This window comes from Aricia agestis, chromosome 9, assembly GCF_905147365.1.
Source record: "Aricia agestis chromosome 9, ilAriAges1.1, whole genome shotgun sequence".
NCBI lineage: Eukaryota > Metazoa > Arthropoda > Insecta > Lepidoptera > Lycaenidae > Aricia > Aricia agestis.
In genome coordinates, this window is record NC_056414.1 from 18,091,491 (window position 1) to 18,116,616 (window position 25,126).

At 39.0% G+C, this 25,126-nt stretch overlaps 2 protein-coding genes across 4 annotated transcripts in view; one reads left to right on the top strand and one right to left on the bottom strand.

Moving 5' to 3' along the window:
* The first annotated feature begins 1,065 nt into the window (after window positions 1–1,065).
* Window positions 1,066–9,147, top strand: LOC121730613 (deoxyribodipyrimidine photo-lyase). Its single transcript, XM_042119731.1, has 7 exons — window positions 1,066–1,579; window positions 1,866–2,068; window positions 2,671–2,829; window positions 6,732–6,930; window positions 7,515–7,707; window positions 7,994–8,235; window positions 8,553–9,147. The coding sequence occupies exons 1-7, from the start codon at window positions 1,165–1,167 to the stop codon at window positions 8,717–8,719; spliced, it is 1,578 nt and encodes a 525-aa protein (XP_041975665.1). The 5' UTR covers window positions 1,066–1,164; the 3' UTR covers window positions 8,720–9,147.
* A 697-nt stretch (window positions 9,148–9,844) lies between these two features.
* The window catches only part of LOC121730616 (protein tyrosine phosphatase type IVA 3), a 33,679-nt gene continuing 18,397 nt past the window's right edge, over window positions 9,845–25,126 (bottom strand). Inside the window, exons 1-6 of one of the 3 annotated variants that reach the window (XM_042119734.1) lie at window positions 23,516–23,690; window positions 17,239–17,401; window positions 15,263–15,583; window positions 12,984–13,150; window positions 11,274–11,405; window positions 9,845–10,662 (exon numbers count right to left, since the gene is read on the bottom strand). In XM_042119734.1, the coding sequence (XP_041975668.1) occupies window positions 10,554–10,662; window positions 11,274–11,405; window positions 12,984–13,150; window positions 15,263–15,370 (516 nt within the window). In that variant the 5' untranslated portion in view covers window positions 15,371–15,583; window positions 17,239–17,401; window positions 23,516–23,690 and the 3' untranslated portion in view covers window positions 9,845–10,553. Of the gene's footprint in view, window positions 10,663–11,273; window positions 11,406–12,983; window positions 13,151–15,262; window positions 15,584–17,238; window positions 17,402–23,393; window positions 23,691–25,126 lie in introns of those variants that run through there. The other 2 variants (XM_042119737.1, XM_042119736.1) reach the window with 2 other exon arrangements.

Sequence of the window (25,126 nt, forward strand, 5' to 3'; positions counted from 1 at the left end):
TCTGTACAATTTTTAAGCAAGATCGACTGTGATTGGTTGATAAAAAAGACGAAGAAGAAGTTTAAAACTCAAAGTTCGATTTTCAGTTAGTGAAAATTATTTTGTAGCAACTCTTTAAAAAATTGTAAATTAGTGGATTAATTATTGAAAAACAAAAGGTAAGCCATTGTAAAATGTAAATATAACCGTAAATTGATAAATTGAAGCAAAACATAACTATGTCATACCGTGTCCTAATACAAAGTATAGTGATTATTTGCATATTTGTATAATAATTTACAACTTAAACTATAATAATATGAAAAAGATAGATTATTATTTCATGGAAAATATTATAATGTATCAATATGTACGCAGTTAATTTCGAAAATGTGTAAATGTGTCTATTGATTTATTGTAGTAATTAATTGCACGTTAAGGTCATTAACTATAATAATTTATGTATGGAAATGTAGTAAATGAAAAACTTTTCATTAATTTCAGATTTTTAGGTCCCTGTACTAGTTTGCCACATTTTAGTCTGCAGGCAATGGTTGTTAAGGAGATTTAAGGAGGAGGAGAAGGAAGATATGGGATAATGAGAGGTGCGGCCACTAAGGGAAAATCCTCTGATCAAGTGAGGTGGTATACAGCTGGCCTGAGCCCACGCGATATATTTCAGCTGTCGTATGTACAGGGTACAACAAAACAAAGTAATAATACTTATGTGTGTATGTATAAAGATGCGCATCCACTGGATCGGAATCGGAGCGTACGCAGCGGACGGATTTGTTGCCTAAACCTTGTGGATTAAATCTGTTTTATTGTTTTGTGTTTATTTAGCTATGTACAATATTTTTATTGAAATAAAACATATATTTTTTTTAATTTTTGGTATGTTTAGAGTGGAAGGTTTTGCACTTAAAAATTTTAACTTTAGTTTCAATTTTAGAAAACAATAAATGTTATTTTTTTTTCTTCTAAGTCCGACCGTGTTACGTAGTATATGACATTCTCTTTGAATTCTTGACATTGACATAAATCGCAAAATACGGCTGTCGGTTGTACAATTTTGTTTATTTAAATTCGAATTTTTAAATTTGCAAAAGTATCTAAGATTTTAATTACCATAGTTTCTAGGTATTTAAACTGAAATGTACCAACCGTACCAATCTTAACTTGTTAATGCATATAAACTTTTTTAGTAATCATTGTGCAAAGGCCGTGAGAAAATTCTTTACAATGGCTTCAGCGGCAAAGAAGCCAAAACTGGCTTCGTCCGAGGGTTCCTCGAGTAAGCAGAGCTTGGAGGAATTTCGGGACTCGATTCAGAAGAAGCGCGAAGTGACCGCAGACTCCATAATGAATTTCAAGTTTAACAAGAAACGCGTGAGGATAATATCTCAGGAGCAGCTGGTGGCGGATAAATGCGAGGGAATCGTGTACTGGATGTCCCGGGACAGCCGCGTGCAGGACAACTGGGCCTTCCTCTATGCACAGAAACTCGCACTCAAGAACGAAGTCCCCCTGCATGTCTGCTTTTGTCTCATTGCAAAATATTTGGATGCATCTGTGAGACAGTTTCATTTTTTGGTGAAAGGTAATTGTTACTTTTTTATTAAAAAATCAATTATCATAATAATTATTTTTACATTGGATGATACTCTGACTTAGTATACTTAGTAAAAAAAACTTGTGTAAAAATTATACCTAAAACTAGTTTAAATTCTGCCCTACCTTATTCTTTATATATTTGCAAAAATTAATTGAAATTGGTGTCAATGTTTTGCAGGCTAGACACTGCAAAGTCCAAACAGACAAAACTTTTTCTTTGATAGTATTGAATTATTTCTTCTACATTTATTAATTTTTACCTATTTTTCCAGGGCTAGAGAAAGTAGCAGAAGAATGCAAGAAATTGAACATATCATTTCACCTGCTGGAGGGTAGTGGGGCAGAGGCTCTTCCCCAGTGGATAATTGACCACAACATTGGAGCTGTGGTGTGTGACTTTAACCCCTTGAGAGTGCCCTTAGGATGGGTGGAAGGAGCTAAAAAGAAATTCAAGAAAGATGTACCTTTGATTCAGGTACTATAATAACATTAATTATTTATTAACCTTTTTTTTAACATGGGGAAATGCTTTACGCATCCCCCGCAAATTAGGGATATCGGCCGGGGTATGTGGGACTCCTGTACTACCCACTAAAACCCCATGGTGCTACACTCATCGCTTAAGGCAGAGTTGCAGGTACAATAGAACCTACCGCAACTTTACCAGCTATCATCTACATTTTACGGGCGTAATCATGCGGAATTATCGCCACATAACTCCGGCCTATTGTGTTTAGACACTTAGATATAATCTTTCTACTGACTAAATAGAACAAGATAAAACTAATATTGTGTAGGAACTAAACTTAAGTAGATGAACTTCATTGAGTATGTTATGACTTATTATGTTACATGATCAAAGTGTCATACTTTGATCTTCCCTAGCACCATCAGGTTGTGCTGTTGTGAATAAAGGCTTATCTTATCTAGCGTCATCAGGTAACTATGTTTTGTAACATTTCCAGCTTAGTATTTATTATATGATGAACTAGACTAATATTATGAAATATAAAAATACCTTTTTATTTCAATACGTACAGTATTTTGGCTATCACAATATTTCTATACAAATTTCAGGTTGATGCACACAATGTAGTTCCATGCTGGGTGGCGTCAGACAAGCAGGAGTACTCAGCCCGGACCATACGTAACAAGATTAACTCCAAGCTGGATGAGTATCTAACACAGTTCCCACCCGTCATCAAACATCCATACACAAGTAAATTTAAACCTGAGGTATGTAACTATGAGAATGGGCAGTATTGTTGAATTTCTTTTCGGCATCACCCCACACACAAAATATACTATCCCCATCACCTGGCTTATTTATTTATTTAAATGCACAAAACAAATTACAATCCCAACTAAACAAATTTAATATACATTTAAATGTAAGATCTAGATCGCAACGTAACAAATACGTGCACACATTAAAATATTAACATAAAACTAGCACAAATTTTGGTTTTTAACTTAACGCAGTACATTTGGACGTAACTTATTTCACTCATAAGTTGCAGAGGTAAATATGCTATGGAGGATGTCTTTGACGATTTTAATATATTTATTACGGTTGTGTTCAAAAATGTCCAATTTTAAGCTGTCTTTAGCTAATTCATTATATTTTCTAGCCATACGTGTTAAAGGGTTAAAGTAAGAAATATTATTCTTATAGACCTGTAAAGCAAATAAATTTGTACAATGTGCTCTATGTGCACTAAACTTGGTATTTAAGCTAATTTCAGATAGTAATTCCGACGAATCAACAATATTATGCACAATTTTATAGAAGAACAATAAGTCAAAAAATATGCGTCTATTTTCAAGGGTCTCTATTTTGAAATGCATAAGCCTATCAAGGTAATTTAAATTTAATCGACCGGGAAAATGACGATAGCAAATGATTTTAAGAAATTTTCTCTGGACACGTTCAATGTCCTCTATATGTATTTTGTAATTAGGGTACCATATAGGGCTTCCATATTCTAACGTAGTTCTTACAAGAGCGGAAAATAAGTATAAGGCACTACTAGGCTTTTTAAACTCCTTTGTATTCCTTAAAACAAATCCCTGGAGTTGGTTAGCCTTGGTAGTAATATATTCATAATGTGCCCTAAATGACAATTTATCATCAAAAAGGATTCCTAAGTCCTTAACCACAGTTACACGATTTAATGTTTGACCATTAATAGCGTAGCTCCAGGTAATTTTGTTCCTTTTTAGGGTAAACGATATAACTGAACACTTATTAGTGTTTAAGTACATACGATTTTTAATGCACCAATTTGAAATGGCGTCGATATCTCTTTGAAGAGCTAAGCAGTCTTCTGTTTTCGATATTAAAGCGAAAATTTTCAAATCATCGGCGTAAAGGAGGCAGTTACAGCATAACATTTTAATCAAGCCATTGATAAATATTACAAAAAGGAGAGGCCCAAGATGAGATCCCTGGGGCACTCCTGACGTTACAGTAGTATGAAGAAGAAGTAAAACCCTTGAGTGCGACTAACTGACTCCTGTTAGTAAGGTATGAACATATCCATCTATATAAATTACCATGTATCCCATAAGACGCTAGTTTATCACAGAGCAGGTGATGGTTGACTTTGTCAAATGCCTTAGAAAAATCTGTGTAAATAGAGTCTACTTGACCTCCCACAGAGAATGCTTTACAAAGATAATTTTTGTATTCTAATAAATTAGTAACTGTCGAGCGACCTTTAACAAAACCATGCTGCTTGAGTGAAATAAGTGGTTTTATATGATTATATACATCTATACATCCAAACAAACTTTCGCCTATACATCCAAACAAACTTTCGCCTCTATAAATAAAATAAATAAATAAAATATCTTTTTATTCAAAATGGGTATCATGATACACTTTTTGAAAGTCGAACGAAGAAACTACGTTGCCTACCACCGGTTCGGGAACTACCCCGCCGAGAAGAACCGGCGTAAGAAACTCGCACGGGGCCATCTTTTGCAAAAAAAAATGGAAAATTACAATGTTATGGCTTACAGCTATGTAACAAAATTAAAAGAAAAGTAACCTGCATGGAGCCACCCTATTCCCAAGGTGTGCTGTCCTCGAAGAAATCATTGACTTTATAATACGCTTTAGCACACAAACGTTCTTTAACTGCTTTTTTAAATTTGTTTAAAGGTAGATTTTGAACATTTTCTGGGATTTTATTGTATAGGCGTATACATTGGCCTTTAAAGGATTTGCTTATTTTGGCTAGTCTGAACATTGGTATTGCTAACTTGTTCTTATTTCTAGTATTTACATTATGATTATCACTTTTCTTTTTGAAAATATTTATGTTCTTTCTAACATATAAGAGATTTTCCAAAATGTATTGAGATGTGACGGTCAGAATTCTTATTTCTTTAAATTTTTCTCTTAGAGATTCCAAAGACGACATCTTATAAATAGAACGAATAGCTCGCTTCTGCAGCACAAATATTGTATTAATGTCCGCCGCGTTTCCCCACAAGAGGATGCCGTAAGACATTATGCTATGAAAGTAGCTAAAGTAAACTAATCGCGCGGTCTCTACATCAGTGATTTCACTAATTTTTTTAACAGCATATGCTGCAGAACTAAGCTTATCTGCCAGTTTCGCAATATGTGGACCCCATTGTAACTTACAATCCAGCGTTATGCCTAGGAATACGGTGGTGTCTACTAAATTCATTTTCTCATCATTTAATAGTACATTGGTTTGTACTTGCCTAACATTTGGCAAGATAAATTTTAAACATTTTGTTTTATTAGAGTTCAAAAGTAAATTATTAGCATTAAACCAATGTACTATTTTTGAGAGAGCACTATTTACCTCGTCATAATTAAATTGTCGCCTCTTCACATTAAAAATTAATGAAGTGTCATCAGCAAAAAGTACTATCTCATGCTTATCTTTAACAAGATAAGGTAAATCATTTATATAGATGAGAAAAAGAAAAGGCCCTAAAATGGACCCTTGTGGCACACCTAGTTTTATTTTGGTTCCATTAGACCTTATGGAGTTAACTTCCACCCTCTGCGTTCTATTTGTAAGGTAAGATTTAAGAAGTTTAAGTGCCGGGCCCCTTACACCATAATGGTGTAGTTTTCTTATTAGAGTATCATACTCCACACAGTCAAATGCTTTAGAGAGATCGCAGAAAATACCAAGTGCATCCTGCGACTCCTCCCAAGCTTCAAAAATACTACACAGAAGACTAATGCCTGCATCTGTTGTAGACCGACCTTTAGTAAAACCAAATTGATTATTATGTAATAAATTATTTGAGTTAAAATGAGCAAGTAATTGATTTAGAATTATTTTTTCAAAGATTTTACTTAAAGTCGGCAATATGGATCCTCTATAATATTAGTAGGATTATTGAATGTACTGTAACTTCTTGGTGGAAATTAATGTTTCACAGTAATAATATACACTTTTCATGCACTTATTCCACTTTTATTAATTTATTTTGTGTTTCACACATAAAGTTTATATACCTACCAATATAGAGAATCAAAGACCTGAGCAAGCGAGATGTCACTATCTGCAACACTGCATGGTAAAAAGAGACGAATGATACATGACAGTAGAACTCTTTTTTTGACGTCCAGTCGGCACTAATTGGCACATTGACAATTTAATCTCCTAGAATTCATGTTCAATCATGCTTGTGTAAGTGTATACGTACACATATTTTTACACACAGATGTATTAAACCAATTTTGGTTTCGTTTGACAGCTCGATTTGTTTGTTTATAGCTTGATTGTTGCTCTATTCCGCTAGGTATATTACCTTTATGGTTTCACACGACTGGTTTTGATAAAATCATTATCAGGTGACACCTGCATGAAAAGTGTATATTATTACTGTGAAAAAAAATGACTTCAAAAAATATTTTTAAACCTTAAAAAAAGGAAATATGCTTTTAAAATAATTGTTACTTACATGGAAAAATTGTATTTTAATATTGTGGTTAAAAAAGGTATTGTTGACACCAAAAAACAAACCTTCTTATTGCTAACGCAAAAGTGCAATAGAAACACAAACAAACACATAATTCTTGAATTTATTTATAAAAGCTAATGCTAGCTAGTTAATTTTATAAGGAAAACCAATATTTTCAGGCAATAGACTGGGACGAAGCCATACAGTCGCGGGAGGCGGACAAGTCCGTGGGGCCGGTGGAGTGGGCGAGCCCCGGGTACGATAGCGCCTTGAAAACGCTACGAGACTTCCTCCAGAAGAGATTGAAGCAGTACGCTACCAAGAGGAACGACCCCACACTGGATGCTCTTAGCAACTTGTCGCCCTGGTTCCATTTCGGTTAGTGAAATAATAATTAACTTGTTTACGCTAAGTCATAATAATTTAAATAAACCAGAGGGATATTCTGATTCAAGTCATTATATGGAAACTTTGAGTGCTTTGACCCTGGCATTAGCTTCATGTTAATGGTCATTCCAGAGGCCCAATCCCCTACCCTTTTCCCTTCCCTACCCTCCCCTATTCCCTTCCCTAGAAGGGAGGGTACCCTTATTACCCTATTCCCTCTTAAAAGGCAGGCAACGCACCTGCAGCTCTTCTGATGCTGCGAGTGTCCATGGGCGACGGAAGTTGCTTTCCATCAGGTGACCCGTTTGCTCGTTTGCCACCTTATTTCATTTAAAAAAAAACCATTGCACTTAAGAATTCGTACTTACATCGACCCATCGCGACTTCTCTATTTTTCTTGTGCACTAAAATATTGCAGTCCTATCTATCTCTTTATCTTTTGTCACAAAATACGTAATTAGTACCATATGCTATCGTCACCATTTTTACATAATACTGTTTTCCCTCCAAACACATATTTTGAGGACATATTTATTCAATTTGCCCTTTTCTATATTAATATTTTTTGTAATCAGGTCAAATATCCGTGCAGAGGGTCGCGCTGTGCGTGAAGGAACATCAGAAGCAGTGCACGGAGAGCGTCAACGCGTTCCTGGAGGAGGCGATAGTGCGGAGCGAGCTGGCCGACAACTTCTGTTTCTACAACGAAAACTATGATTCCGTGAAGGGTGCCCACGCGTGGGCGCAGAAAACTTTGGATGACCACAGGTAAGCACCTAAACTTTTCTGTATTACTAGATGTTGCAACTTCGCTGCGCTCAATTTCGCGCGCATTGTTCTGGGATAAAAAGTATCCTTTCCTGGAAGTTGGAATTCATAGTATATTCAATGTCTATAATCCATATTGCATACCTTGGCCCACTGACAATATGAAGAGCATGAAGAGCTGACGAGTCTAGGCGAAGAAATTCCTATTTAATTCACAGCCTTGTCAGTAGTTCTCGATCTATATTACTGTTACTAAAACAAGAATATTATTAATACAATGTTTTAGAAAAGACAAGCGAACTCACATCTACACGTTAGACCAACTCAAAGACTCAAAAACTCACGACGACCTGTGGAACTCGGCGCAGATTCAGCTGGTGAAGGAGGGCAAGATGCACGGTTTCCTGCGCATGTACTGGTGCAAGAAGATCCTGGAGTGGACCACGAGCCCCGAGGAGGCGCTCAAGTTCGCCATATACCTCAACGACCATTACAGTATAGACGGCAGAGATCCCAATGGATTCGTTGGTAAGTTAAACCTTACTACAAAATTGATTCATTCATTTCACTCACTTACAAAGTATGAGAATGGAAAAATATTACATGGAATAAATCTTGTTAGAAAAAGATCAAGTAGCAACCAGTTATTATATAATATTCTAAGTATATATTTAAGTATGATATATAATATAATAGCATAATATTCGTTTATAAAATTCAGTAAATCATGTCAAATTTGAATTACCTATTTTATGTTATGTCAGTTCGATCGCCGAAGCCGATTAATCTTTTAGTATTAGTCTCAACAATAATAGACTATAGATTCCTTTGTCTCCTGTTTGCAGGTTGCATGTGGTCGATCTGTGGCGTGCACGACCAGGGTTGGGCGGAGCGCGCGGTGTTCGGCAAGATCCGATACATGAACTACGACGGCTGCAAGCGCAAGTTCAACGTCGCCGCCTTCGTCGCGCGCTACGGCGGGAAGGTGCACAAGTATGTGCCACACCATTGACAGTCAACATAATGGAGCCTCTGCGGTGAATGTCGCTCCTACGGTTGAGGAGTGGCGGGCAGCAGCAAGTCACAGGTTTCTCTCCTGACAGGAGTCAAGCAGGCGAGGCGAGGTTTGAGCCACATTTTGTCACACCGAAGCTCATCTTTTTCTGTTACCTACAATAATTAATGTTTGCGAAGATTTCCAAGATTAACGCCGTGTTAACTTTACTGAGCATATTTCCGATTTTTATGTTCATCAGAAAAAGATAGAAGTTGGTACAGCTATTAACAATAATTGTCGCCGCAACAATCTGCTCTCGTGTCTATACTAAGAAGTCAAAACGAGCTTTCTTCTCGGTCTTGTCAAATGTTTGGGAATTATTATGGGAGAGAAAATGTCGGGACGATAAGGCGCTTTGCAGACGACGCGACGGGGCGGCGCGGGCCGGTCAATTTCGCCGCGAACGATAGCACAATGGGAATCCTATATTACCAACGCACACGGCGGGCGAAAAGACCGCGCCGCAGGTGCCCGACGGGCACTGGCGGCGCGGCATGTCCGCGGCTGCCCGCAGCCGTGGATCACACAAACCAGCAGTTACGCAGACGGCGGCGCGGGGCGGCTAGCTCTATTCTCTCTATCTCCACTAGAACGAACGACCTGAACTGACTGCCTCCGCCCATCGTGTGCTTTGTGTACGCGGCGAGGGCAGCTGCAGACATCGACGGGCAAACGTCTTTATTGCTTCGTGGTCAAAAAGCCCGCCCCGCCCCGTCGTCTGCAAAACGCCTAAATTTTTGGCAGCGTCGCAAAGACGCTCAATATGAATGCCGCCCATTAGGGCTCCCATACATAACTGCGAATTCGAATCGCATCGCAAATATGCGATGCGATGCGAATTTGCAGTTTTGTATGGGAGTCCTTATTTGCACAAATAAATAATATGGCCAATACTTATGTTCACAGTACAAATTATGTTAGCACAAGCTTTAAGTACAATAATTATTATCTCGTTTTAGTACAAAATAGGCGTACACATTTTCATATTTCACATTTTTTATTATATTATGAAAAGGAGGTTGTGAATCTGTATTCTTGAATTGTTGTTTCGAATTGTATTTTATAAATAAAACATCGGTATTTTGCTTATAAATATTTTTATTTATGAATGTGACAGCTCCCGGTTACACAATCATATATTTTTGATTATCTTCATAAAATTAGAAATAGAAAAATAATATCAAAGAGCTATTTTTGGAACATTCAGTGAGTCAAGTTTCCGTAGGGAGTAGGGACATACGCGGTGTCAGTCGCGCCGGTCGCGCGCCGCGTCGTCGGCCGTCACACTAATCGAAATCCATATAAATACAATCGATTCAAAATATTATCGTCAAATAAAATAAAATGTACGACGCAACACAATTATTCATTCTATTATGTCTCAATATTTCATTAATAGTCCTACAAATGAAAATATAAAGGAAACGATATACTACGATTTTCACACAAAGATACAAGAAAATACGAAATAATAATAAGAGCGAGCACGACACAATGTTCAGCGTTCACCTCCGCGCAGCCGACCGCGGACCGGGCGGGGCGGGGCGGCTCCCGAACCGATTACATTGAAAACTTGAACATGTCAAAGGTAAAAGGGGCGGTGGGCGCGGGCGGGGGGAGCCCCGCCCGCCCCCGCCGACGAAACGCGCCCGCCAGCCGGCGAGGCGCGGCCCGGCGCGGCGGGCGAGCGATTGGAAAAAAAGTCGTCAAAAAAGCGACCCGGTATATAACTAGGTGTATGCTCGTCGGTGAGTGAGTGTGTGTGTGAAAGCAGAGCTACATTCGCCGTCTACTGCACGCAGCAGGAGTTCTTGTGTCCGTTGCGCTTCAGCCGCGACTTGGGACGGTACTTCTCCAGGTAGGACAGTTGCTTCGCGTTGATGGCGCCGCGACGCTGGCTGAAATATACGAAACACTCCCATGTAAATCTTGCACTGACAGAAGTGTGCGTAAGACGTAAAGCACACATAAAGTTAATATACCTAGCGGAATAGAGCAACAATCTTGAGCTGTCAAACGAAACCGAAATTGGTTTCATCTGTGTGTAAAAATATGTGTACGTATACACTTACACAAGCATGAACATGATTTCTATTAAAATTAATTGTCAACATGTGGCACGTGCCAACTGGACGTCACAAAAGAGTGCTGCTGACATGTATCACACGTCTCTTTTTACCACGCAGTATTACTGATAGTGACATCTCTCTTGCTCAGGCCTTTGTTTCTCTATTCCGCTAGGTATATTAACTTTATGAAACCACACTAGTGGTTGACGTATGCGCCGCAATAGATAATTAATATTTTCGATCTAGTTATCGCCACATTTGTAGCGTTATAATGCTCTTTGTCTTCTTGTTTTTTGATGTAGTAAAAATGACTATGTAGTCCCTAAGTAGACGTGCGTAATGTCTAATTAAGGACACTCAGAGGCTACTCGCAAGTTGCATATTACTGTGGGCCCCGAGGAGCGTCCTGCTGACCTTCTGTATAACAGTGGCGTACTCACTCGCGGATGGTCTCGACGGCCTCCTCGTACTTCATGCCGAGCTCGATGAGCGCGATGGCGACCATGACGGGCGCGCGCCCGAGACCCGCCACGCAGTGCACCGCCACCGCCGCCTCCGGCTTGTTCTGCGCCCTGAAACACCACAACATACCATCATGTATAACACATAGAAAAAAAGTTTACGACAATATTAAGCTCTAAACATAATATTAGATATTAGATAGTGCGACTAGCACTAACTAGCACGTTTTCTATACCACGATAAGATGTAGCGCCCCTTTTTGAGGTGTGTGGATGCCCAGGGAAGGATTATATTAAGAAGGAAGCGATACAAAGTTCATTGAGTCATCTTTTTTTTATTTTTTATAGTCATTATGTTCTGTTTAGCACTGTCCTTGTCAAAGTTTTTCCTGCCGTCATTTTTAATTCATCTTCCCATCTTCGGATCTGCCTTCCTGTTTTTCTTTTACCATTTCTTGGGTACCACAACACAACGTTTTTGGTCCACTTTTCAGTGCCTCTTATTATTATATTTTGTTCCTTGGTTAGTGCCCAAGTCTGGCATCCATATGTTAGGACTGGGAGAATTGGGTCATCTAGTTGGCAATAAAATTCAGCAAACCCAAGTTCATCAAACAGATTGTTACATAAGTCTGAGTATTTTCAATTTTCCTATACTTGCATACAATCTATGTATTTGCAAGCGTATCTTAATCCCAGTTTATCGGTGTGTTATCGCGTTCGATGTGTATCATCGTATTATCCGACATTCTGTACGCGGTCTGTTGATATCGCTGCCATAATCATGTCACTATTGCTGTATTGATTTTCAGTAGCTAGTAGTATTTAACTACAACTATGACATCAAATTAGTAACCGTCGTTTGGTAATCCTCGAAAGAGATACAACCTTATGTTAGGGTAACACTAATAATTATTGCGCTATGCTTTACTCTATGTCAAGGATCTGACAAGTGACAAACAAGGATTGACAAATGACGTTTGACAGCCAGCGTTTTCTATTATATATATTGTGCATTGTTATAATACAATAGTGTAAAATACTGTGTTAATAATAAGAGTTATAAATAAAATAAGTTCAGCCGATTACGAAGTTTATTTCCAAGTACATATACAACACCTTACATATTTTGGCATTCGATAACTTTACAAGTACTTTGGGTGCGGTGATTTTAGCATTTCTTTTGTCGCTAGGGGCGGACTCGACTCGCATAAAGTGCCATCTCGTGCGTTTTGTGGTTTTGAAAACAGATTAACATTTTTCGATACTTTCCACCTTTTAGGGCTCTGTAAATATATCAGCTCCTTTATTTTGAACTTCAATGCTATATGGACACAATTTCGAACTTCGGACCTTTAAAAAGTATAAACGTCAAAATATTGACATGACAAGTTTTAAATTGTGTTTTAAAAAGTTTAAACGTCAAAATTGTGACCATGAGCAAAGAAGCTCGTGTTCATCAAAGTCACATTATGTTGAAGGTTACACGTTCAGTTCCTCATCAATCTGAGATTGACGCTAGATTGATGGCTAAAAAGCACATAATAAAAAAAATATCAGTCTATCAATCCGTGGGTTCAATTTCGCGCCAATCTTCACCAGATTGATGGATCAAATTGTTGAGAAACTGAACGTGTAACCTCCGACAATAAGGGGGCAGGCCGCAGGACTGTGTAGTTGTGTACTAACTTTTCGCGCAGGATGTCGAACCAGTCGTCGACGACTTGCGCGGGCGGGAAGGTGCCGTCGTCGTAGGCGAGGTCGCGCACCTCGATGCCGTCCGCGCGCAGCGGCGCCGTGTCGTAGCTGCCCTCGCACACGCGCACCACCGTGCACACGCCGTGCTTGCGCAGCTCCTGGAAACGACACCACGGGATAGTGGAATTACAAGTGTCAAATGTAAGCATCGTTTGCCCGAGACTCGAGACAAATATGCAAAATGATACATCAGGCGCGGTCGCAGTCTGATATCAGGGGAGTGGGGTCACAGGTAGTAAAAGACACAATACCTATGTATGTCAAAATTAAAGATTCTCATGGTTGTTTTAGGCCGTCTGGTAAGATTATGCCTACTGGGCCCTCGTGACAAACATAAACCATCACAATTTTACTGTCGTAGAAGCAAACTGGTAGTTTACGAGGCGCGGCCCATTGTGCAGACTTGAGGTGCAGACAATACACACAATACACTTCCGACTGCGCGACTCGTCACTCAGGTAAGGAACGCGTGGGCACGAATCCCACTGAGCATCTATCTTATTATCACTTCTTAGTTCTTTGAATCTATAACCGATAAAAAGGGATACTTCAGTTATTTCACTTTTGACAGGAGGGTCGTGCTTAACTCTTGTAAAAAATTAAGACAGTGCACAATATGTTAAAAAAAAATGTGTTAATGTTCCTTGAAAAAAATGTGTTAAATTAAAAAAATAATTGTCTGTTATTTCGTCACGCCCAAACCGCTGAACCGATTTTGCTGAAATTTGGTATAGAGATACTTTGAGTACCGGGAAAGGACATAAGATACTTTTTATCTCGAACGGTTCCCGCGCGATAAACGTATTTTGGCGCAACGAAGTTGCGGGGTTCATCTTGTACGTAATACATATTTTGTATTATATTATGTTGCCCGATACAAAGTATCTTCAAACATGCTAATTAGAATGTATCATACACGTAGAGGCTCGCTAATTCGATGATTGGAATTAGGGAATGCAATCTTGGACCAAGATTGACTATTCAAGATCTTGGCGTCTTTTTTCTGACTCAGGATTGGTCAGTTCGAGATCCTGTTGAGATTCGGGTCGAGATCTTGGTCGCGAATCAAGATTTTCGGGATTTTCGAGATTGAGCAGAATTATTTAAAAAAAATACGTTTTTTTGCTGCAAATTGATAGTAACCAGTATTTTAATATTAAGTAATATGTAATGTTTCAAAGAATTTGCTTTTGAGAAAATTGAGTATTGTTATATAAACTAAACATAACAAATCAGTTTTTACAAATTCAAGTTTTTTGAAACATAAAAATCTGACAAGTTAAGGCGCAGCGCAGACGACAGACTATCCGTGACGCACTTTTTAGTCCGTGGAAATAGAACCTACGCAATTATATGCAGTAACGCACACGATGCGCAGCGCAGACGTTCTGCATATAATTTGGCAATTGCATAGGTTCTGCTTCCACGGACTAAAAAGTGCGTCACGGATAGTCTGTCGTCTGCGCTGCGGCCTGCGCCTTATCCTATCCTATACCATAACAAACACACATACGCAGTATGCACCTGTGAAGTTTACTTGTTTTAACTACGCTAGATCAAACCACAGGATATAGATCAAATGTTCGTTTCGTAAGCCGTCAAACTCTTCTAAGACGCTTATCTGTCTACTATAATATATACCCTAAACTGTGGTTCGCGCTTTGCCGCGCAGGTATGAACAATCTGAAAATCTCGAAATCTTGTTACAATCTTGGACTATTTTGTCAAGATCGCGAACAGGATTTCGAAATTCAGGATTGATGGCTTCCAAGATTGAATCTTGGAAAATCACTCAAGATCTTGGTGGATTCTTGATCTCTAATTGGAATCTAATCGTTTAAATAAATAATAAACTATTAAGCAGTACATGCCAACCTAAAATTGGAGACTTGAACTTCGAACTCTTCCTTCATAAACTATAACATACGAGTTCTTTGTGTGAACTACTCCTAAAATATTAACAGCTCTTATATCAGTCGGTCCATTTGTTTCTTTATTATCATAAAAAAAAAGGAAAACCAAGCTGTCGTTGTCGCTGTCCTCACTGATATTTTAAACTACTCAACAGGCTCTAATGCATTTTTAGGCAATACATTCAAGAGATAGAATTTTAATTATTGTATTGCACTGCAGTCTGCACCCCGTGTTTGGGCGGAACAGTTCACCAGGGCTTTTACTACTTATATGTGTTATCAGAAAAGAGTGAGTACCTGCAGGTAGGCTTGTATGGTGACGTCAGACGGGCGGTCCGTGATGAGGAAGCGCATGCCCTTGTACTCGATGAGGGAGGGCGCCGGTCTGATGTCCTTCTGCTTCATGACGACAGCCGACTGCCACTCTATTTCCACACAACACACGTCAGTTCCTCGGCTTGGGTTTGAAAAGGGTCCGATTACACGAGAGCTCCCCGCATGGAGGTCGCCTCACTCAGCACTAGCCCGCATGCGGCCGCGGCCGGGGGTGTCACTACGCGCACATGCACGGGGCTCCGGGTGATATGCTCCACTTACTGGCTGAACTGATGTCGGCAGCTGAAACAGAACTCGGCTTCAGTGACGGTCACGAGTCGGTTAGTTTTTACGTCGAAAATAGTCAAAATGGTAGTTTTTGCGAGTGTGCGCGCACCGACGCTGTTGTAGTGCCAATAGCGCGTCACTCGTTAGCGCGTTCACATCGCCCTGTGTACTGTGTAGTGTGTACTCGGCGTGATAAGTTAGGCCTCCAGTACACGCGGCCGATTCGCAGGCGACATTAGCTACATTTCGATTGCACCACACTCCAACTTACACATGTAAATTCTGCAAATCGTTGCAGTGTATTCGCGGCGTGCGCGCCGTGCGGTGTAAACACACGCAACAGTGATTCGTTGTTTACTCTAATAAGCGCCCGATAGTCGTCGGCGAAGAGGTGCGATGAGGTGCGACTCTCGAGCGCCGCGACCTTCACAACACTAAATGACATCAATGTGAAGGTGAAGGTCTGACTGTTCTGGATCTGCGTCTAACTGGAGCCGAATGTAATGTAAAATTTTTAAATATTTTGTAATATCTAGATGAACTCAAATTTTTGAAACTTTAAATCTTTAATATTGCCTAGTTAACAAAATAATCATATTAACAATGTTAGCGAAAGTGCTTGATGGTAAATTAATAGATAATTATTATTGACATAAAATTTACCATTAATAAAAAAAACACGTATTTCATACTTATTAATATTATTAAGTATCTAGTAATGCTGTAGAACCATGAACAATCGGGTTACATTGTGCATGGTCTGAGTAAACACGCCAGTATGTTGCATATCTGCAGGGGACCTAGTTACATATTTCTCAATTGCATAACCTACTGCAAACTAATCTAATCTCAAACCCAATATTGTTCTACACATGTACACAAATAATATATATTTACTCGACAAATATTAGGAGCTGTAATTACAGTTCGAGCCCGTAACAATTATCTACGACAATTATTTTGTTTGTTTGTTCTTCGAAACCTTGTAGACGATTGCTTTGTAAGTTAATTAAGCCTCGTGACTCCTCATGACTCGTCACCGGAATAAGGAAGGAGAGAGAAACGTTTAGTTTTTGCATCGACCTTAGATAGTACTGTTGAAATAAATCAGCACGGCTGTTTCGGGCTCGGACCTCGGTAGACGATGTCGGCGGAGAAAGTCCTTGCAGCGTGAGATCAGGTTCTGCCGTGGAAAGTGTGCGTGTGCGGATGACTTTCTTTGCACCAGCGCCGCTTATTATATGTATATACCAATATTTAGGCCATTCAGCCTAACCCACACAACACGGTTACTTTAAAATAGGTGGATGGGGCAGTTTTCTCTATTGGAAGTCGAATAATACATCAGGATCCTTAATCCACAATCGCCTACCGATTCAATCTAATCTACATATTATAGACAAAAATTTAAAGAGTGTGCGAAATGATTTCTATGTGCTGCAACCTGCAGGATAAATCATAATATAATTTATAGTACTCGAACATTAGTAGTTAGTAAAAAGTACGTTTGAGTACTATAAAATATAATTGAATCATACATGAATATTTTGGCACTCGATACTGACAGGAAAGCGACAGTATGGCGGAAGGCCGGAAAATGGCTCGCACCAGTAGATCCTTGCAGCACCAGTCAGCACCAAAGCGTATGCAGCGTTTGGGATGGTACTCACATGTGATCTGGTGTATGTGTCGGTGAGGTGCGGGGCGCACGCGATCCCGGCAGCATTGGTCGCCGCCGCTCGTCAGCCCTCGGCTTTATTTGTGTTGGGCCTGGCAGTACTCCGCGCTGTCCAAGCGGAACTCCATCAATGTCGCCACTGAACAGTTGCCTAGCTGCAAGGGGAGTCGCTCATTAGTATGTGGTACACCGTACACCGTACATTGGCAAAGTGACTGTGGCGACAAGTCACTGCGGAAAGACGGGATACTTCTAACACGTTACTCGGGGATTCTCAATAGTATTGGTGTGTCAGAGGGGTGAGCAAAGACCTGTAGTAAAAGTCGAATATCGAATGTATGAGACCTGCAGCTGTCATGCTCATTGCTCGCCCCTCTGAAATAGCTAATACCAGGCAAATACTAAAAGAAAAATATGTTAAATATTCAAAGGCTCCTAATTCGGGGAACAGAACATCGCAATACTAATTACATATAATATTATTGTTTTTATTTTATTTTTAAAGTTATAAAATTATATTCATAAGTTTGTTCTTTAACTAATATAAATTCAGACAAAAAACACTGTTAGGTATGTCTGAACCCACTTGCATAATACAATTTTTGAATTTACCAGAAAGACAAAATATATTTTAACAAACTATATTCACTAAATTGTGCATGTCGCACCAAGTTTAACATTAATTCATAAATCATAAAATATTATGCCTTCGACTGCATTTTATAATTCACTTTCTTTTTCTACATTTTCTATGTAACCTTCTATTTATCCTGGCATGAAACTCGTAAGCAAGAGTCGTATCAATTAAAACATGGATTCGATGCCTCCGGCAGAATTAGGTCTTGTTTCGTTCTTTTTAGTTAGCATTTTTTGCAGTCGGGGTTTTTGATTTTTAATTAATTTATTTTATTTTCGACTTTTAGTTGTAGCCATCTAACCATTTCGACAATCAATCTAATACAAAATTGAAAAACTACCGTGCTGATATTTCTAAGTGTACCTACAATACGTTATAATAGGTACCAAGCCTGGTACTGTTTCAATGTAGGTATGTTTCTAGTTTTAAGCAAAGAGAATATAATCACTATGGTTTTAACTTAAAACCATAGTGATTATATTCTCTTTTTTGGTATTTGGTACTTACCAAATCATTGTTTTTTTTAATACTTTGTCATTGAATTTTCATCTTGTTTCAGTAATGTCAGTTAATTTTCAATTATGTATTTATACCATGCAGGCGGATTTTGGTTTTTTCTTATTTTATTACTAGCGGTTGGCCGCAGCACCGCCCGCGTGAATGTCGGTGAGCGCTGCAAAAAGCATACCCAGGAAAGACTCGGTCAGCAAAATGATTCCCAGAGACTCCAACACTAATATCGACGACGCAGTCATTATACGCTGGCTGCACCCTGAACAGCGGGGCTAAAATGGTCGCTTTGAAGAATCATGATATGAATCATAACATGATTCATTTTTCTAAAATCGCAAAATGCAACTCTGCTTGCAATTCATTTCTGTATTTTTGTACTGATTTGACATTTGTCAGTTTGACAGTTTTGACAATTCATTTGCTGAATCGATTGAGAGGAATTGCCAAATGTGACCATTTTAGCCCCGCAGATTGTCTTCCTTCCGCACGCGCACCCGCCTTGGTGACGCCAACTATCGTAATATTTTAATTTCGCCATAATTTCAAAACCAAATGTCCGATTTTATTCATTCAAAGACCAAATATTATCTACATAAACTGTACTTAGTGATGGAATAATTTATTTTGGTAAGAATTAAAAGAATGAGTAAAATAAACGCGTTTAAATGTAGTCCAAAAAAATTCAAGATTTTTAAATAAAAAAATGGTTATTGTGCCTCACTCGACATAGACACGTATGTGTGTCGCGGACTTTTTTGTAGATATTTATAAGTTCTACAAATACTTAAAACATTTTATGGTTCTCTATTTTATATTTTAGGCAGCGTACGTAAAATAAGTGACTTTTCTGGTTGATTTTTTACACCTTGCGTCCGAAGAACCCAAATATCTTTCGGAACCCTATTTTTTTCAAAAATAAAATTTAGCCTATGTTCAGCAAAAATAATGTAGAATTCCAATGGTAAAATAATTTTCCAAATCGGTCCAGTAGTTTCGGAGCCAAACAAACAAAAAATCAAATCTTTCCAGTTTATAATATTAGTGTAGATTTATCGTTCCATTTAATAATTAAACTGCAAGTTATATACATATTTAGAATCAGTGTTTAAAATCCTTTATTTTGATACCCCACTCGATATGCTTGGTAGAATTTTTATTTTTTTTACCTCACAATATGGCGTCAAACATCTGCCATTTTGTTTTTTTTTAAATGTCACCTATCTAAGAACACTTGGGTCATTAATACAAATCTAACGATATCTCAATTGTGAAAATGCGTTTAGCGGTTCTGGAGATACAAGGTAATAAAGAATATTACAAACATACAAGATACGCGCCAAACACATAACCCTCCTGGCAGTCGGGTAATAAAAACAAAGGTTGTTTAATAGATGTTCTTGTAATAATTTTATTGGATCTTATTATAATCTTATTCATAATTTAGTTTTATACATTAGTGAAATATTGCGGAGCAAAATTAAGGTTCGCCTCGTTAAAAATAAAATAATCATCTTGTAATATATATTACTCCTGTATAAACAAACAACACGCCGTGTTCAATATACTGATCATTGTTTGAGACGTGGGCGGGAGCGCTGCAGTGCTGCTGGTAAAGGAGAACTGTCAAAAATGACGTTTGTGTATGATGGCAGCGTTAGTTCCTTTTTTCGCCACGTTCATTTAAAGCCTTGTCGAGCTGTATTTCGTGCTGAACGTCACGTCAGCTCCCGTGCCCAAATAGTCCCCGAGGATGGCACGGCGTAAAACCGTTTATATTATTATAGGTTTACTCGGTCTTAATGGCCCTACCTGCTCGGGGCCACTCGCGTGCCCGAGAGACTCGAATTATTTCGGTAACAATATTTTCCCGATGTTTAAAACGTTTATTTGGGTCGCCACTCGCCTCACACGCAGGCCGAGACGCAACAGATTTTGGCAGCTCCGTCGGTATGGAATTTTTGTAGCGAGTCCGTCTTAGCGGATGTGTTCACTAGATCCGATATCACATCGGGCCCGTCCGATCGTTACCGGATGATCGATAGTGTTTCATTAAAATGCGAGTAATATTGGCCGGGGGCCAGGAGGAATCGATGCGCTTAATCGACCGTACAGATTAGATACAGGAAAATGGGACTCGAAACTGACGGGAGGTGAAAACGTATAAAATTGCTCTATTTTCGGCGTGCACCGGAGCAATGGTTTTGCCATTCAGCCGACGGTCATTTCAATGTTACCCGTCTAGTGTCTCGTCCCGAGCGACGGTTAAGGGATCGAACCCGCGATGTAGACGGTCGATAAACTCCAGACTCCCCGCCGAGCACCGTCCGCCGAACTCAAACTCGCAGATGTTGACCGTCTAGCCGCTTTCAATGATAATTACATTCACCGTCCAACTTTATGTTTCCTGCATTGGTATGCAAATAAGTATGCATCACATACGAGAAGACTGGTACAGCGAAGATTCCCGCTGCGATGCCAATTTACTGGTCCAACAAATGATTACTCAACGCTTACTTCTGAAGGTATCACCAGGTATGCAATTTACTTAACCTCTATCGTATCTTCGGATTGCTCGAAACAAACAGAAGCCGAGCCAAACTTAATGCACTTTCAGAATATGGGCAGTATTAATAAACAACGACTTAAATAGATAAAACGTCTAATTATATAGTTGTTTGTCTTATTAATAGCACTGGCACGGATCATTAAGCGTCCATTTATTTAATCACAGCAAACACTGCCACACGAGCTAACCGCCACACTGCGTGAGGAAAACCACACAGAGAAGAAATCTTAGGTGTCGGTGTGCTTGATGCATATAAATCCATTTTAATTGCAGTGTTAATAATTATTTATTTAACTAAACAAATAGCATTGCCACGTCACTGACGCTAATATGGCTGGACTACCTTCGTTCAACGAAGACGTTGCTGTGACACCATTAAATGCAGAATGTTACAAATGTATTATGTAGCTAACATACATACTCACAAATAGATGATATATTTTGACCATCAAGTCATATTAATTCAAAACAAGTAGGTAAATGTTACCGCGAGCAGTAATTATGTAAACAGTGGCCGAGTCTCAATCATCACAGCGCGAGCGCACTTAAACAGGTTGGATAAATATGAGGACATTAAACACATTTGCATGACACGAAGCGAGGAAACGACAGGCCGAGGTCGACCGACCACAACAATACTACTACATACGATTGATTTTCCTTCATAATAGACTTACAGTATTGGGATATAGTTTTAGGGTGTTGAGATTATTTTGTAGTCCAACATTAAAGATATATGTGTAGACAAAGAGAGTAGAGACACCGATTCCAGCATTAAAATGTCACCAGACAGAGAGAAATAAATTACATAGGTACATCTAAAGACATGACCGACGGGTGATTTGAAGTACAGTTTCGAAGAACTGCAATAGTTTTATTCCAATGTTTACCAAACAGCTGGGAACGCTGACTTATCGCCATGGGTTTCACAAACATGGAGCAGAGTTCACCACAGTCACGTACAATGCTAGGAGCACGATGCCTAATATAAATAATATGTATTAATTATATTACAACTATAGGGATATCCAATTAATAACGTTTCCAACGGGAACTGTAGAAGCCAAGCTGTACCATCATTCATTACAATCACGTATTGCTGATGGTATTAATATTATATTAAGTTAAGATGTTGATAATTTCGTTGAATTTAATGATAATTATGAATAACCTTGAACATGATTTAAAAGACGTCGGACTGTATATTTAAGTTAATGTATAGATAATAACAGCGAAACAAATAAGTCATGTTGAAAGACGCAGTTAACTAAAAATATCAAGGCGCAATTGAAACGCCTGCATGAGTAACATAATAATTAGTAAACACGTCAAAATGAGATCATAATACGTGTAGTGTAAATGTTTTATTTTGTGGTATAAACACATCTCAGCCTGAGCACAAATATAAAATAGTCTTGTAAACCTAGTTAGAGCAAAATGCAATTACTGCTATAAAACGAGGACCTCGAGCAATCTCTTGAGAAGATTTTCATTACATTGGATTTCTAGATAACGTCACGTCGCGGCAGTGTAAACAGATTTAAGTCTAGACAGAATTAAGCCGAGGGTGCCCTTACGAAGTCCATTAAACTCGACCGAGAAGAGTGATATTTGAAGACGCAAAACAAATGCTCCAATGAAAGAACAATTCTTCCTCGTTGGCAACGCGTTTGTCTAGCCACACCCACTACTCACGGAGCGGACCTAATGAATTAATGCATCGAATAATACGAGACCGCCTAACTAAATTGAGGAGAATTGGAATATGTGCGAAATAATGCTCCATTAAATCACGCCTTACGCCCACTTTTTGGCACATGTCGGAGAATGGGATAATAAACTTGTGTCTACGTAATCCTAGTAGATGTTTTCGCGGGGACCGAGTTCTTCAAGGTTCCTAGTTCAAAACAATTTTGAAGTAGGAATTGTGAGAAAAATGTGGGTCAAGAACAGTATGCAGTAGATCACTGTCAGCACTGAATTACTTATATTTAAGATTACGGGTATTTCCAATGGATTTCACGAGTTAATTGCTAACAATGGAGCTCCCGATCCAGTAAACAATGGGTATTTTCCTATCGGCATGGAAACTGCAATAAATTTTCGAGCAGCCCGAGAAAGGTAAACAGAAACCTGTCCGACACACCCAGAGTAACAATTGATGGTGCGATGACTGAAATAAAACAAACATTTTGGACGAAACCACAAAATTATATCACGAGATAAGCATGAAATAAGTCGCAAGATAGCTACATATTTATGCGAGGAAAATAGCGCTAACGTGGTCTGATAAGAACTCTTCCACAGTAAATTTTATTTTGCACGAACAAAAGGTTGAAAATATAGTTTAACGGTCATTTACATCATTATTTTGCAACTTTTTGTACAAAATATACCTGTTTCTCTACGTTAAAACTTAACTGCATCTTACCCGAGCTTCAATGATGTGATTTATTGCAAGTAAGGCAGATTGAAACGTTAAAAATCCGCAAACTTCGAAGTCGCACTTTCAACGTGTCAACACTAAAGAACATTCGTACTTGGAGCACTTACATTCTGACGCAACAGGTGCACAACAAAAAAGTCAACTCAAAAAAATGTACGAACTGAAAGTTAAAATATAACCGATGTAAAACAAGCTGCCGTTACAGACAGTTTCGGACGCTGTGAGTTCACATCGCAACGGGGTGAGCGGTACTCGCGGCGGCCGAGCGGGGACTGCCGCCGCCGCCGCCGGCGACGTCACGCCGCGCCGCCATGTCAAGCGGCGCGCTGGCGTCACCGCGTACGTCACTGACCTCGATACCGTGCCGGTCGCCGGACCGTTCCGGTGGAACATACTACTACATTCCGGTACATTTGCCGCTCCTCGGAAGGTTATTACAGTTTATGGACTCCTTAGGTTTATGACAGTCTAGGGAGAATCTAAATAGATTACAGCTTTCTGAAATTAAGTAACTGGACTTCACTTCCACTTAATTTGTTGGATACCAGCCGTGGAATGACCACGGCTGACCGAATTGACCAACTGTTATCATGAAAATAGTCATCAAAGTAGATGATTCTGCGCATTGAAATAATATTGTGTACGCATACACGCGTGTAAACTACGCAACTTTTCCCACCCAGAGCGGCGCGAGAGGTGAGGCGCCATGCTGCACTAAACACAAATCATCATTAGGCATTTTTACGGCCGACACGAGACTAAACATATTATAAATTCTATCAACGTTCACTAATGTTTCAGAACAATTCCAGGATAAACTCGAGAAGTTACTCAACCAAACAAGTTCGTCAGCTCAGTCGAAAAAGGAAAACAGAATGTTTTCGATCGCAATATCTCAGAATAGAACGAAGAAAAAATTTGGATCGCCTCCCAAGTAATTACATCATAAAATTGCTTTTATATTTGGACAATATAGTCTAGGAAACGGTAGCAAAGCGAAAGCGACAATAAAAGAAACACGACGAATATAGATCCTGCCATTTCCAAGGAGGGTACTCGAGAGGCGGCATAAAACAGAAGAGCCTACCGGGTACGTACTAGAACCTCCTTAATAGGTAGTTAATTATTATTCAAGGAGATTATAGTCTATAAACAAGTCGGGCGTGCATGTCGATGGTTCGATTTATGCGAAGCCTGAGCGTATTAGATAAATCTAATGCGAAAAGTTGCGTGGGCAGACAGCAATTTCCTCGCTAGACAACATTTGTAATGCTGCTACCCACGCTGCCTGCGGCAACTATAATTTCAACAAGAATAGGACGCACATGAGACGACCTGACCTTTGGATAATGTCAAACGCGTGCGTTTACTGAACTTAAATAATTATCACAAGAATTATATCAACGTCATGCATTTTGCATAATGCAATTTCGTTTAGGCAAAATGTATTTTTAACTTCAACTGCACTTGGAATTATATTTTGGCAAAATGCTGATGTACACCAACCGTCAGGTTCTGCTCGCTCTGATATTAAACCCACCTTTAGCAAAGCATCATACAGACAGAAAATATATTTTTTACAGATGACGATTTTTTTTAATTTAGTGATCAATCCTCGATCAATTTGAAAATAAAATATCCAACAGAATAACAAGGTTTCTAATATTGTACATTAAGGTGACACCTTGATAATTTGGCTGCAGCGATATCGATTTTAT

Coding starts and splice junctions, on each gene's coding strand:
- LOC121730613 (XM_042119731.1), top strand. CDS start 1,165: ATGCATATAAACTTTTTTAGTAATCATTGTGCAAAGGCCGTGAGAAAA. Junction 2,830..6,731: donor CAAGTAAATTTAAACCTGAG/GTATGTAACTAT, acceptor CAATATTTTCAG/GCAATAGACTGGGACGAAGC. Junction 6,931..7,514: donor GTCGCCCTGGTTCCATTTCG/GTTAGTGAAATA, acceptor TTTTGTAATCAG/GTCAAATATCCGTGCAGAGG.